General features: G+C 36.5%; 1 protein-coding gene across 7 annotated transcripts; it reads right to left on the reverse strand.

Moving 5' to 3' along the window:
* Positions 1–271: 271 nt before the first annotated feature.
* Positions 272–7,629, reverse strand: LOC120957366 (uncharacterized). 7 transcript variants are annotated; one of them, XM_040379546.2, is made up of 6 exons: positions 7,532–7,629; positions 4,135–4,514; positions 2,819–3,167; positions 2,352–2,746; positions 2,160–2,281; positions 272–2,041 (listed from the first exon to the last, which is right to left on the reverse strand). In XM_040379546.2, the coding sequence occupies exons 2-6, from the start codon at positions 4,418–4,420 to the stop codon at positions 1,268–1,270; spliced, it is 1,926 nt and encodes a 641-aa protein (XP_040235480.1). In that variant the 5' UTR covers positions 4,421–4,514; positions 7,532–7,629; the 3' UTR covers positions 272–1,267. The 7 variants fall into 7 exon arrangements, with proteins under 7 accessions (XP_040235480.1, XP_040235483.1, XP_040235481.1 ...); XM_040379549.2 differs by lacking the exon at positions 7,532–7,629 and adding an exon at positions 7,281–7,485; XM_040379547.2 differs by lacking the exon at positions 7,532–7,629 and adding an exon at positions 6,756–6,866.
* Positions 7,630–15,241: the final 7,612 nt, after the last annotated feature.

Genomic DNA, 15,241 nt, shown 5'->3' on the forward strand with positions numbered 1-15,241 from the left:
TATTCATGTCACAGCCGTAGACAGTAAATGCCTACAATAACCAACTACAATCGAAAAAATACGCATAATTAAATATATATTACATCCTTTCTGAAATCCTTTGCATAACAACAACCAAAGGAATCTGCTACCATTAACATATTTCAGTTAAAAAGTGTTGTAGTGCTACGACACTCAGATACGGTAAGATCTAATAAATAAATTTGAGCTGAATCTTCAAGCAGTTTCTTTGCTGAGTGCTGAGCGATTAAGATAAGATTAAGATAAGATGTATGTTTTTAAAAGTTTATTAACACTTTTTTTTCAATGTTTTATACACGTATAAAATAACAAAAATTGGTTGAGCGAGTTAAATCAGCTGTTTGAGACAGATAAAATTGGCATGATACGCCTTGATTGAAATTGATATTCCGTAACATATTGTTTGATATGTTTGCAATGTGCAACGCAGACCAGCTATTTCGCATATATTTATGAAATGTCGAAACAAAATGAGACAAAATGGAAAATCCAGAAATAAAGAAAAAAAAAATAGCAGTAAGCGAAGCTACTTCCAAATAATATGCAAAATTAAACAACGTCTTTACACTTAGCTTAATGAGATGCCTGTACTTAGTACCTACCTGAATGTGAAGTCCTCGAAATGTCTATGCTGCCGTATCCAAGATGATGCAGTTGGTTATTCTATGTTTACCAGTAGAAATCTTGAAAGCAGTAACCAGTTATAGAGTAGCAATACTTGTTAGAGAGTGGTATACGTTGTCTCCGCTGATGCACAATTTTGCCTAGAATACATTATTGTTCTGTTTTTTTGCTTCACATTATCATATTCATTGTCATACCTCATTTATGAGGGGTTTTTTGGTAGGCCTGTTCAATTTTTTCCTTTGAATAGTAACACAATTATCTGAATTTAAAAAAAAAAATTAGTGGTCTTTTAACCTACATTGCTCTTTAAACGTATTGGTAATGGCATTTATAGACAGCAATCGAATTAATGCTGCTTTGTTGAAAGTTTTCTACAATAAACATCACTAAAAGGCTCCTATGCACTTTTCAATTGGTGTATGGCAAATTAATGGAATCTAAAATGAATTATACCAGCTGTCCGGCTGTGAGGCAGCGACTCCTTCTTGGCGGATATGCCACATAGTGTTACAGTTACAGCATATTCTACAATTCGTGAGGATAAATATAGTTTCGCTCAAGGCTCATTACAATCGTGTTCTGAGTGCACAAATTGATATGTAATGCACGTCGAAGCACGTTACTTCTTGGGGTTGTAAAAATATCTTACGGGTAGCGCTTTGGGCGTAATGATTTCATCGTCCTGAAACTGAGCACTATCTTCGTCACTGTTGCGTTTGCTGGATTCAGTAACTTCCAATGGTACCAACTCCACATCGGCATTGGTCGTTAGCAATCCGTAGAGCGATCGGAAGGTGGTGGTTGTCGATCGATCGGTCATTGGAGGGTTTTGTTCCGTTGTGTATGCATCACTAGCACCAATACCATCTGGCACATTGCGGTCCACATTTTTTAAATCTGTGATCGCTTTAACTTCATCCTTTAGAAGATCCGGATAGAGCACGTCATCGATGTAAAACATCGTTCCCAGATTGTAGACAAATACTTCTGACTCTACAATACGGGCCGAATTGACACGCACCGTGTTTTCGAACGTGCGTTGTATCTTGACAGGCATTCCTCCAATCGTGTCAATCACCTCTCCATCCTTTAGATCGCGATCGTATAACCGGCCGCGAATGAAATGGTTCAGCAGCATCTTGATGCCCTTTTCTGAGGCTAGCACGCTGTCCGGAAGTAGATCAAAGCTGTAGCGTTCGAACGCTTCATCAGTTGGGACGAAGAAGGTATAATTTGAGCCAGAAATGAACTGTGCAATTTCGGCAGTGTTGAGAAACCGGGTGATTTGAGTGAACCGTGTGTCGCGTTCCAGTGCCAGGAAGGAATGTGATAAAAACTGAGCTCCAAACCAAGGGAAAGCCAACAGTGGTGGTGTTTCTTTGTCTTTGTGCATCTGAAAGGAACATATTTTTTTGCGAAGAATGAAATCTGTACCAGTGTAATATGTCTTGTGAGACGATACATATCGAGCAACATTATGCGTTGAGACGCATTTCAATGTTATTAAATACCTGATGTAATCGTGATACCACAGCCTCGGAAACGAAGAGAACTTCGGATATTACAAAAATTTCGATGCCATTCGAAAGCGTGTAGTCCGATATTACGGAAACATTATTCACATTTGGTGATGCTAAAAACGACGGAGTGATAAAATTATAACAATAAGCTGCATATGTATGTGTGTAGTCATGTCTACTTACGTTTATTCTTAAGTACAATGTACTCTCCGCCAAGAGTTTTGAACCTCTGTTCTCCCTGGATTGTCCGTAGATCCGCCATGCGCAGGGGTTGCTTTGTACGTACAAAGTGATTTCGCAGAACAGTTTCAGTAAACTCTTGAACGCTGAAGGGATAAAAGCCCCAGTCTATCGGGTGCCATCGCTGGAAGGCCGTATCGGATGGGATGAAAACCATATAGGAGCTGTCGTCCATAAGATGGCTAAGGTTGGAGCTAGAGAGAAAGTGCTGGAAGACTTTGGTTCCCGATTTCATGCCGGCTAGGAAGTTCATCAAATGTTGTCCAATTCGATTCTCTTTGCCTGACGCAAGCTCCTTGGTAAAATTTTTCATTTCCAATCGTTGCGGTTCGTTATAGCTGTGTGAATGAAGAAACGTTATTGGGTAGGTTTTATGTGCATGCTAGAGGTGTAAAGCACATCATGCTTACCGGTTTGTTTCCTGGATGTTTCGTTTATTAAACTTATTTATGGAGGAGCTGTGAACATCCGACTCTGTCAAATTGCCGACAATAAACACCAGACTAAGATTCTCGGTAATATTGCGCTTGGTGAGTACTTTAGCGCTTTGGTTTATCTCGTACGCCATGAGCATGTCAAAGCAGGACAGATTCACATGAACAGGATGCTGGTTTAAATTAAGGTAAGTATTTTGATCTTTCACCTCCACCAGCGCCCCGGGAACTACGTGCTCGAGCAAGAATTCTCGTATTTTGGGTTCATTGCCGTCGAATAGGCTTTCGTTAATTTTGTCCGGTACTATGAGCGTAAAAGGTATGTCTGCGGGAAAAGGTAAATACAATGAAATGAATTAGTATTACAATGTGTGAACTGCATAATATGTATTTAAGTAACGTCAAGTAAATCGGAACTAAGTCAACATATTCTGTTATATTTATCGTGTACACACAAGATATTTAATTCAATGTCATTAAAAGGCTAGCAATACTCAGAGAATCGTTACATTTCACTGTGAAAAAAAAAAATGTATAATATAAACGGCTTGTCTCAATGAATAAATGCACATGCTATCCAATGCATTCTAAACAGTATTTGCATCGTGCGACCCGCACATGCAAAAGTCGTTGTCCTTTCTAAGACTTGCTTTCCTTGATGAATGAATTATTGCTTGAAGGGTCTATAAATTGTAATGGAGTAGCTCTGATTCGAGCTACATCACGAGATTTCATGCTTCAAAAAATGAAGTACTAAATAACATTGTTTCTCCGAACACACATGTTCTTCGCATAATTATATGGAGCAGGGACAAATTGATTGCATTTTTTTTGGTTTGAAAAAAATAAAATGAATAAACAAATGAAACAATTAGCTACTGTACGTGATTTAAATTAACTATCACACTAACTATTGCTAATTAATTTGAAACCCAAATCAAATATTCTATATCATTTATTCAAGGGAATGTAACTACTGGCCTACATTGAGGTCCGATCACGTTATCTAGTCTTAAAGGTGACCCAAGCTCTATAGCACGTACATCATGGTGCCTCCCTTACGCGGGTGAATTCGTGAAGGGAATAATTAATCATGAATAGTGGTAAAAGAATTTGTTGTGTTTCAGTTTAACTGGTCGCGATACGTATCAACAGGAAGGTATAAAACAAAAAGTATGAATTTATTTTTAGCCACGATGATCAACAGTTTGAGCGTTTATGCTTTCACGTAAAAAGAATCAAACAAATTTAACTCCCATTGCATATCATTGATTGTATCGTAAAATGCTCACCTTTAACTGTATCGTATCCTTTGATTCCGGTCACGTGTTCCTTCCACAGTTGTGCGAATCTGTTTGCCGCTGCACGATACTGCTCGGGAACACTGTCGCCTAGTTGAACCGATGCAAAATCGGGTAAAATTTTCTTTCCCGCTGCCTCACGATTGATGTAACTGATGACCGGCTGCTCATCTTCACTTCCTTTCACACTTTCTCCAAGCAAAGTTCCAAGGAAAAGAATGACAACCACGCTAACCTGTAACTTAGCCTTGACTTTCCGTCTAGCACTGCTGGCCATGTTGTTTAGTTTCTTGGTCGATGTTTTACTTGTATTGAAATGTCACTTTTTACGTATCCGTCTGGTATTATTTAATCAACACACTACAACAGCACTAGTAAATAGAATTAAAACTTGTAACGTGTAATACATGTGTTTGAAACGTAATGGTAGAAGAGTAAACAGCAGCAACCTCTGTGTTATTTCAATATGTATCATGAAAAAGAGCTATAGTTAGCTGTTAAGGTTGGGTTGATACTGTTTCAGTATAGTATATGGACAACAAAAATTGCCAGAACAGAAGCTACTGTAAACCGGCAAACGTTAGCAACATCAGATCAAACAGGTTACGCTTTTTTGCTACGAGTTTTTCTTTTAGGCCGACCTCAACCACATTAACTATTAGCATAACCGAGCGTGTTACTGGTGATCATGATATGTTGGTGATGCAACTTTTTTTTGTAGCTCCCCACTCAAGACGCGAGGAAGTGCGTAGTGTGAATTCCATTCCACGTTCTTATGTTAAAGGCATTGCGATGTGCTTCACAAGACACTGTCGAGTCTGGTGCGATGATCAGTGATCCTCGATGGGCAGTGCTCTGGTGGCAGTACAGGGGCCTGATTATGAACGTCAATTGAATAATAGCGAACGATGAACGCCCGGTTTAAGCAGAATGTACGATCCCTACCGTCCCTGCATCGCAATGATTGTCGCCTAGCCAATATGCCCTGGAGCGCCGGTGAAGTTGTGAAAGTAGTCTGGGATTATTTATCTCTACACTGTTTGCAAAAAGAAAATAATTGACGAAGTAGTTCGCCGTACCGTTGATCTTATGCTGTGTGCACTAACAGAATATAATCATAGAATTTCAAGTATATATTCCACTGCATTGGTTTATCGTTTATCTTCATTACTAGCCCACTGAGTCCATTTTCACAGAAATAGATCAGTTAGGAACAGTCATCACTATAAAACCTCAAGGAAACAGCACCTATGCAAGTTAACTTAAACATACATATTGACACCAGACACGTGCTACACGTCCTTCTTGTGTAGTGACAAGTAGAAATGTGGGTATGAAAAAAGACCACTTATATCGTGAGGATCGAAATTTCACACTAATAACAGTTGCATTTTGGGCAATGGGTTGAAGTTATGAGTACCTCCTACTTTAAACCATCCTGTCTATACTAAACTCTACACTCCGAAGAAAGATACGTGTGTCTACTCGCGATCACGTAGGAAATTAGACTGAAAAGTTGTTACAAGTGAACGCTTGATTTTATACGCGTTGTGTGGATTCTCGCGTGGACGACTAGCACTCGGTGGTATGTGTCGAAGTGTGTCGTCACCGACCGCATCGTGACTGTGGTACATTGGCAGAAATAATGTGATGTAATGGTCAAAATAGTTTACATTGTTTCACAAACATTTGCACTAGCGCGTTATTTGTTAACTACATTACTGCACAATCTAAAGCATGAATGTAGAGATGTTTATGGTTCTCAACATTCACAGCAAACTTAGAAAGTTTATAAAAGTTCTTCCTAGAATTCACTGTCGGCATTACACGGCTTACAACAGCAAAGGGCATGCTGCTATAATCGACCTGCACTTTCCATTTCACTTCAATCCACCTTCTTTTGCATTGGATTGATTTTATCATTGATAGCTTCGAAATTGAATTTGAGATTGAACGTACATAAGTTTGTACTAACCCATTGTTAATTAGTATTGATCATACAAACGCTCACACTATACGATGTTTAGTGATTGTGGTGGGAAGTTTTGGAATGTTTCTTTGTAAATTAGAAATGAAACGCTTTGAATTTGTGTACAGGAGGAACTAAAAGTGCAGGTGAATGTAAAAGTCTCGTGCGTGATTATCGTTCACATGTAGCAAATTGCAACATTTAATCGGGTCTGTATTTCCAACACATGATTGTGAGTGATACTAGGAACAGACTGGTCGATCGACCATTTCGAACATATTAGTCACAATAAGCGAACGTCATACCAGCAGCATCATAATGGGCTGATAAACTGAAGTAGATGAAACGGATGGTGACGATGATCTAACTATACAGATTCGAGAGACAAACCGGATCCATCAAAACCGGATCTTAGCTGATAATTTGAGAATTTCTGAAGAAGATTTCGTTTTCTTTGTAGTAACACACAATATTGCATAAAAGAAACAGCTTAGCACAGCAGGAATAAAAACGGACAAAGAATAAGAAATTATTTGCTGCGAATTTGTTGTTTGGAATACAGTTCTAGTTTGTAAGTGGAGTTTGTCAACTAAACTATCAAACGTTTATTAAAGTTATCTGAAATGTGAGAAGAGTTTGTTACTTTGTTTCACTTATTTCTCTTGTAACACTGAATCTGCGTTAGATGCAATTGTGAAGACGCTGTGTTTTGATTGCTATTAGAGTGCACCTCGGGAGACACTTACGACTGTTGAGAGAAGTGTCTCTCTTCGCAGTTTTTGATATAATGCTGGTTGAGAGAGAGAGAGAGAGTCCCTTCGCTCTGCTAGCTGCATCAGAGTGAACTGTCGGGTGAAGTTTCATTCATTGTATCTGCTCATCCGCCGGTTCCCCTGTGCACCCAACGCTTTTGTTTGCACCTTACCGGCGAATAATGTATGCGGTAGTCCCCCAATTGAGGCAATAGCAGCATCGTTACTGCATATCGTAAGTTATTTGATGAAGTAAGCTTTCCCGTTAAATAAAACTTTTTTGGTCCATTTTTTGACAAATAATTAATTGTAGGTTTTGATAAACTTATAAAAAAGACTAAGCATTAATGGTTTCACTGGTAATATTATGAACAGTTGCCTATTTTATTGTTCGAATGCCTGTTTTACTTGCTTACATCACAGGTAGGTCACCTAATATTATGTTATTAAACATCTGTCAGCTCTAGGAACATAGGTTTTCAGTTTAGCACAATACATTCATGCGATGATACACATAACACACAACTGTACACGCTTTTTTACGTCGACAAAATCCTGTGCAAAACCGTACACTGGCACTATTTTTAACGTAGAATAATGATGTAAGATGCATTAGATACACCAACGATTTAGCAATGTTTCAATGTAACTTTAAGCAATCAATTACCTCGTGGATACGTTGGGAACTATGCAAGTTGGCACTACTCATAGCTATCATCTTTACGGATACCCGGTTGAGATTCTGAGCGTTGTCAAACGTGCGCATGATCTAAAGTTGTCTAGTGGATGGAAACTGAAAACAAAGTCCTTAGGTGTGCAACTTTGCAGCTTTCATGGTGAGCGTAAAACTGTGAGAGAACTCATTTTTTGTGGATGGTTTGCACACTTTTTTACCTGTATTCAAGAATAAAAGTATAGCAACGAAAGGTTCAGTCCTCTCAATTGTGTGTTAATGTCAACAATGCAGTGTAAAACAATATGATTTAATAAACATCCTGAATTAAAAACAAGCACTTAATATAATAATACCTGTTATTAAACTATTTTAATTTAAATTAATTATCTTTTAACATGTAGGTCGTTCCTGTGATACAGTTGTCATCTCACACAATTTTATAACATGACCGTCTTAGGTTAGGTGATAATTACTAATAAGTCTAGAAAGCTTTCATATGCCGGCATTACTGAGTTGGTCGTCGGTCAAGTACAAGAAGAAAAAAACCCATTGGTGAATATTGAATTAAAATTAATAACAAAATTTTTAATTGAATTACCATTAACAAAGGTTATCATCCTTTTTTTGCATGGGACATAATTATATTAGAATATAAGTATAGATTCATGTGTTTGCCACTATTGAGGTAAAGGGTCAAATTGTGTAAATGATCAAAAGCTGCGGGCCAGTTAATTTTGCATTCAAATTATTACATTATAAAAGATTTCAAATCAAATAATTGGATAATGATATCAAGCAATACGAATGGTGATATTGTCGTTTGAATGTAATAATGTCATCCAAGCCAAATTAAAGATTGGTAATTCCTATTATTAAAACTAATTGTAAAAATAGTATGGTAGTCAGATCTCAGTTGCTGCTTAAAGTGCATGCTGGTCACAATATTATTATTTTTGGATAAAATTGATTGCTATGGCGGTAGTTTTGAACAAGCAAAATGATCGCATTTATGGAGAATGTCTTGATATACCAATATTTAACGTCTTGGTGATATACAAGCAGTCAAACGATATTAAAATTCATCACCTGAGTTGATTTGAGGAGCTACATGGACCAAAGAGGAATTGCCATTGTTTTTCATTATCAAAAGCCATCTAAAGCCTTGCGCTAAAATACTTTTGGGATAAGATGGTTTTTGCTTCCAACAGGACTCAGCTACAAACCCATAAAGCTTCGAAGTTGTGCGTGCGGCTTGCAATGACTTTGAAAAGCGTTTACGTGCGGTTATAAAATACAAGGAAACAAGATTTTAACTCAACTAGGATACATTTAATTTTACTACTTAATGATAATGCAGACATCGATTTCGCAGATAAATAGAATATGGTTTGAATTTTATGACTCACAATAGAGTATCATTTTTACATTGTCACTGTATACATTGACCCACAACATTTTGCTGGGGAACGAACGCATGTAAAGTTATTGTAAAAAAAAATTGAATCGAGACTTTATTGTATTTTGAATGAGCCTGTCCAAAAAGTGTGCCGTAGAGTCCACTTCTCGATACATAAAGTTTAGTCCATCAATCCATATTACGATAATCGAGGGAGGACAAGTACGACGCAATGAAATTTCATGCTAAAAGTTGTCCAGTAACTTGTTATACGAATAGTTTCTTCCTATCTTCAAAAATCAAGCAAATCCTTTTGCGGGCCAGATCCGCATTTGGCCAGCGGGCCGGACTGTGGCGATCGCTCAAAAAGAGGAAATAAATGAGAAAAATAAATATGACATTTTCTCGACCTTTGTACATCAAAATGAAACGAAAACAAATTAACTAGTGAGCAAATATATTTTTTTTTGTAACACTATTTTCACTTAGCCAGCAACAAAGCAGCATTATACTGCTAATCCTTCAAAATTAATGCTCGTAAAGTACGTCTCGTGAGCCGCCTGCAGCGTGGGTACGTAGATGGCGGCTTTTTTCCCTTTATATATTTCGTAGAACTTTGACAAGGGGCGGTCCCGTGATATAGTCGTCAACGTGAACGGCTCAATAACATGCTCGTCATGGGTTCAAGTCCGGAATGGACCGTCCCTCCGTAGCAAGGACTGTAACAATTCGGCTTCATGTTACTGAATAAAGTCTTGAAAGCCTGCAAAGGCCGCTCGGATGTCCGCGTAGGATGTCTTACTTCAAATAGAAGAAGAAGAACTTTCACATTTTAATTATAAATGTAGTTTTCACGAGAAACATTACAATCTTTATTGTAGTATTTGGCTTTTTTGGCTGTACAGTTTGCCGACCACTGTTCCAGACTGTCGCCTTCTTATTATACCACTATCAAAAATCGAAAACCTGGAAACACACATGGCAATCTTTCGTGTCATCCGGAAGCCGTTTTGTTTAGATACTGGTGTGGCACGATGCGCAGAGGAGTGCAGATGGGAGATGGAATCAGTTTGATCAGTTCCTTTAAGTACGAATTGCGTTCACCATTTTGCAACCTTTTTTTGTACTGAATAAAGTCTTGAAAGCCTGTAAAGGCCGCTCGGATGTCCGCGTAGGATGTCTTACTTCAAATAGAAGAAGAAGAACTTTCACATTTTAATTATAAATGTAGTTTTCACGAGAAACATTACAATCTTTATTGTAGTATTTGGCTTTTTTGGCTGTACAGTTTGCCGACCACTGTTCCAGACTGTCGCCTTCTTATTATACCACTATCAAAAATCGAAAACCTGGAAACACACATGGCAATCTTTCGTGTCATCCGGAAGCCGTTTTGTTTAGATACTGGTGTGGCACGATGCGCAGAGGAGTGCAGATGGGAGATGGAATCAGTTTGATCAGTTCCTTTAAGTACGAATTGCGTTCACCATTTTGCAGTTCGTTCGTTTTACTATAACTAGTGAAATTGCCAGTCATACACAAGCTACTTACAACCTACTCGTCGGTTGAATGAATGAACGAACAGACGAACGACCGCATGAACGTGTGAATGTATGAACGTAAGAGTGTACGAACGAATGAAATTACGAAAAAACTGCTATTGCAGTTCAGTTTTTTTCAAACGAACGAACTGGGTGGTTCAAGTTCTCAAAACATGCAAGATTTTCCCAAATGTAACTCTTCTATTCTGAGGATAGTCTGTGTTAGAATGCATCAAGTATGTCTTAAAAGGGACTGGGACGAGACGTGGACACGTGCTGGGTAAATAATTGAGTGTGAATAATTGAAGTGACACTAGCATAGAATTATTTTCCGTCGTTTGTCTATCCGTGTGTGAATATTTATCCTATAAGCACAAAAAACTAAACAATACATTTTTACTTTTAACTAACATATTTATTTGGGCCTTTCTTTGAAATTCTAACCATAACGGTAGGAAACAAAAATAAATAAACATCGCGTTGGAAAGTCAATATTCAAAATTTTACAGCTTTCACTCTATTTTTTGAACATCGCCAGTTTAGACAAAGTAAACTTGCTCAATTTAATAACATGCCCGTCGTGGGTTCAAGGCCCGTTGGGATCGCCCCCCCCATACTTTGGATTGACTATCCTGTTGTGGGTAACCAAACAAGTCACTACTAAACTAGCCCAGCAGCCTTCAAACTACGGCCCGGGATGACTTTAGATAAGCAAATATTTTATTATTTTGATTCATTAATTCATGTTTTAATTTTTAAAGACAAAACTAAGCTTCAATAATAAAAATTTGTAAAAAAATTATACACTCAGTTTGAATTTTCTTTTTAAAACAAGATTTAAACGTTTACTCATTCGCTAAAGGTAATACTCTGTCTGCCAAACTCGATCGCTCCGCAAAGGTCGCCGCAGAGGGCGTATTCTTTTTGTAGCACTGCTTTATGCCAGTGTTGAACATGCTTGTTGTTGAGGAAAAGTATGCAACCTTCTTTTAACAAATTGTCCAAGCTAAACTCCAATAGATGGCGCTGCTATATTTCGTCATAATGTGATTGTAGTAAATCGCATGTACATGTTTTCATTTTTTACATCTTATCTATTTATGTAAAAATCCGTATGTATATAATATAGTATATAATATATTGCACAATAATATCTGATATTATTATGCGGATAATCTTAGTAATTGTAGTAAAGCTCTACGATGGTAATTAACTTGCAGGAACAAACATTCTAGAAAAGTAGTGGGATAGTCTTAACTTTGCAAAATGTTTGGTGACAGAAGCGAGCATCCTATATATACGTTTTTGGAATCGCACCCATGCACATTGGGCAAACGCCTGTATAAAAATCGAAAAACCAACTTCATCGCAGGTTAACACCATAAACATTTCCTTAAAATAGATACTTAAACTTAGTTGAATCCAAAATATTTCACGTTTTTATCTTAAACTTCCTGATATATAGGCGATCAAAGTATAAATCTTGTGTTTTTTCCCAAATTTGAGCTATTTTTCGATCGAACATAAACCATCATATTTTAGTGTATGATGGTTAGATTTTGATAATTAATGTGTCGTTGGAAGGGTTTTTTTTGACATTGATGTTTGATGTTAGGTCTGAAATTTTGTAAAAACTTGTTTTTAAAGTTTATAATTGATTGAAAACCAAACATCATTGCCGAATTTTTGGATATTTTCATTTTGAAGAGTGATTTTTTTTACAGGGTTTTCGAGGATTATATTGACATTTTCAGCAAGTTGTTGATTCTTTCGAGCATATAATTGACTCTTTCAGCGAGATATTGGCTGGTATTATTGAATCCTTTCGTAGCGGCGGCGTACGTCCCGACACTCATTTTCCTAACGTACTAGATGGTTGCTACAGTTTTTCACCGTGGCTTTGTAGGAGCGGGCTCAAGAAATGTGTTGCCATCCTTAGAATTTCATGTGAGCGCCGTACGTTCCCGCTACGAACGGATTAAATAATCAGCCGTAATATCATCTACAACCCTGTAAGGCAGTGGTCTAATAAAAATTATTTTTTTCAATTCTTTATTCAACAAGTGATTGATAAAAAATAAACTCTGAGCTGTTTATTGGCTATTTTTTTACGCTAAACAATGGCTGGTATTATTGAATCCGTTCGTAGCGGCGGCGTACGTCCCGACACTCATTTTCCTAACCTACTAGATGGTTGCTACAGTTATTTACCGCGGCGTTGTAGGACCGGGCTAAAGAAATGTGTTGCCATCCCTAGAATTTCTTGTGAGCGCCGTACGTCCCCGATACGAACGGATTCAATAATACAAGCCAATGTCAAAGCGAAATGTTGCCAGCAACATTCATGGACCACCTCAGTGATATGTTTCCGAGCAACAACATTAGACCGCTGCCTAAGTTGTGATTGTTCAACGGGTTGCGACGGGCCCGTCAATTTTGTCGACTGAATTAATATTAGTATAGCGCCCTCTGTTGAGCAAGTCGTGGGCGAGGAAATTGTGTTTAAAATAATCCGCTAGATGTCGCTAGAAAAGAATATCTTTGAAGTTTTAGTACAGGTATTTCCCGATATACACTATTACAGGGTTTGAGTCCAAAAAACAATTTTCCACATGCCTAAAACAATGCCTGTTTTGAAAAACCTAATTGGCTACCACATGCCAATACAGTAATCCGCACCTTTTTAATCCGCACGCTCGATAATCCGCACCTCGATAGTCCACACTTTTCACAACTAAATTCATGAGGTGAACAGTGTTCGATCAAAAGTGGTGAAATATGATTTAAAAAAAATTTATTGACGTCAAAAGGTCATTCTATAATGCATACTCAATCAAGTGCGGACTACTGAACATATACTGTACGTCAACGCACATTTTTTACACTGGCAACTTTATTTAAATAATTGTCAACTTCGAATGAAGTCAGATTTGGCACCGGTTGTTTTGGTTGATAAAATGCTGACATAAAATAAGAATAAATGTAAACAGTTTTGTGGTTTTCACTAAAACAAAAATGATATAAGCTACATTTTTTTTTATTAATGAGATGATTTTTGAATACGATTTATTGCAAAGTTTAATGATTCAAAATAAACCGTACCGGATTTGACACCTATTCAATCGAGGTTGACAATTATTTAAATCATGTGGACAGTGTTCAAAATGCAGGCTGGCGTATTTAAAGTGCTGGACAATTATATTTTTCAAATCAAGCATTGCTTATTTCAAGAGTTTGAGAATAGTGTTTTTCATATCAGGAATTGTTTTAAGCATGTTGGCTTTTGTTTATTGAACTGTGAATTCTTTTAAATCGACCGGGGATAATAGCGTATCTCGAATATTAGCGAGAATCGAATCTCGAGGTTTTTATCCAAATTATAGCTAATTTTCGTATAATTTTGATTGAAGTGGTAGGTTTTAGCCGCTAAATTAGTTATGATCAAATTTCAACTGAAGATTACAATTTTGATCAAAATAAAATGGTTTTTAAAATTTAACCTTTTCTGCATTTGGCAATCGATGTGTCAAATCAATAAAAATTGCTCAAATAACAGTCAAGTCTAGAATATGGCGAAATAGCGTATTTGGCGTATAGCATAAATCGGGAAATACCCTTACATTACATTAGATTATGTAGAAATAATGTTTGACTAGATGCAAGCAGATCAAAATATTTTTTTTAACGAATGCAGGAGATTTAAGACTAATTGAATGCACTTATGTCTGGAATTTATTGACATGTATTGCCGTGTATACAAATATTTTTTGTGGGTTTCCTTGCAGTAAAAACTCGCGTATCATTTTAAAATAATTAAAGGAAAAGATAATGTGGCTTCTAAAAGCTATAGTCGGAATTACCAAATTATGTCCACATACATAAAAAAAAATTAAATTGCTGTTCGAAATTGTTTCGAACATGATATTTTATGATAATTATTCGTAAATTTCATCGATCTAGTTGCAGCGATTTTGTTGTTTTCTGTTCTTCTTACTCATTCTTTTTTAAGAAGCAGTAAGACGTCATTCATCAATTATGTATCCCTGAAAGGTCAAACGTTACGATTTTTACATGGGCGGGAGGGGTAGTTAAACATTTGTAACGTAAAGCAAAAGAAAATGTTTGCATTTTTTTTCGAATAATAAATAAGTAATAAAAGATGCTTCTTCATCTTGATTTAACAACGATTTAACACGATTTGAAGTAAATAACACGAGATTCAACTGTAAAGTTGGAAACAGGTGTAATTCCAGTCCAATTTCTTTCAAAGCCAATTCGTTTCAAACAAACTAAAGAAGGAGTAAATGTAGTTAGCCCTTTTTTCGTCAGATCATTGGTTATTTCACTTATTTCATTTAATGTGTTTTGCCTATCTGTTATTAAACTATTAACTAAAGTATAAGTTGATTATAACTAGCCTAAACTATGGCGTTGGTCGAGCCTAGATCTAAATGATCTAAATGACGCCTTAGAAATGTTTAATGTTTAATGTTTAATGTTTAATGTTTAATGTTTAATGTTTAATGTTTAATGTTTAATGTTTAATGTTTAATGTTTAATGTTTAATGTTTAATGTTTAATGTTTAATGTTTAATGTTTAATGTTTAATGTTTAATGTTTAATGTTTAATGTTTAATGTTTAATGTTTAATGTTTAATGTTTAATGTTTAATGTTTAATGTTTAATGTTTAATGTTTAATGTTTAATGTTTAATGTTTAATGTTTAATGTTTAATGTTTAATGTTTAATGTTTAATGTTTAATG

The sequence above is a fragment of the Anopheles coluzzii genome, chromosome 3, assembly GCF_943734685.1.
Source record: "Anopheles coluzzii chromosome 3, AcolN3, whole genome shotgun sequence".
Taxonomy (NCBI): Eukaryota; Metazoa; Arthropoda; class Insecta; order Diptera; family Culicidae; genus Anopheles; species Anopheles coluzzii.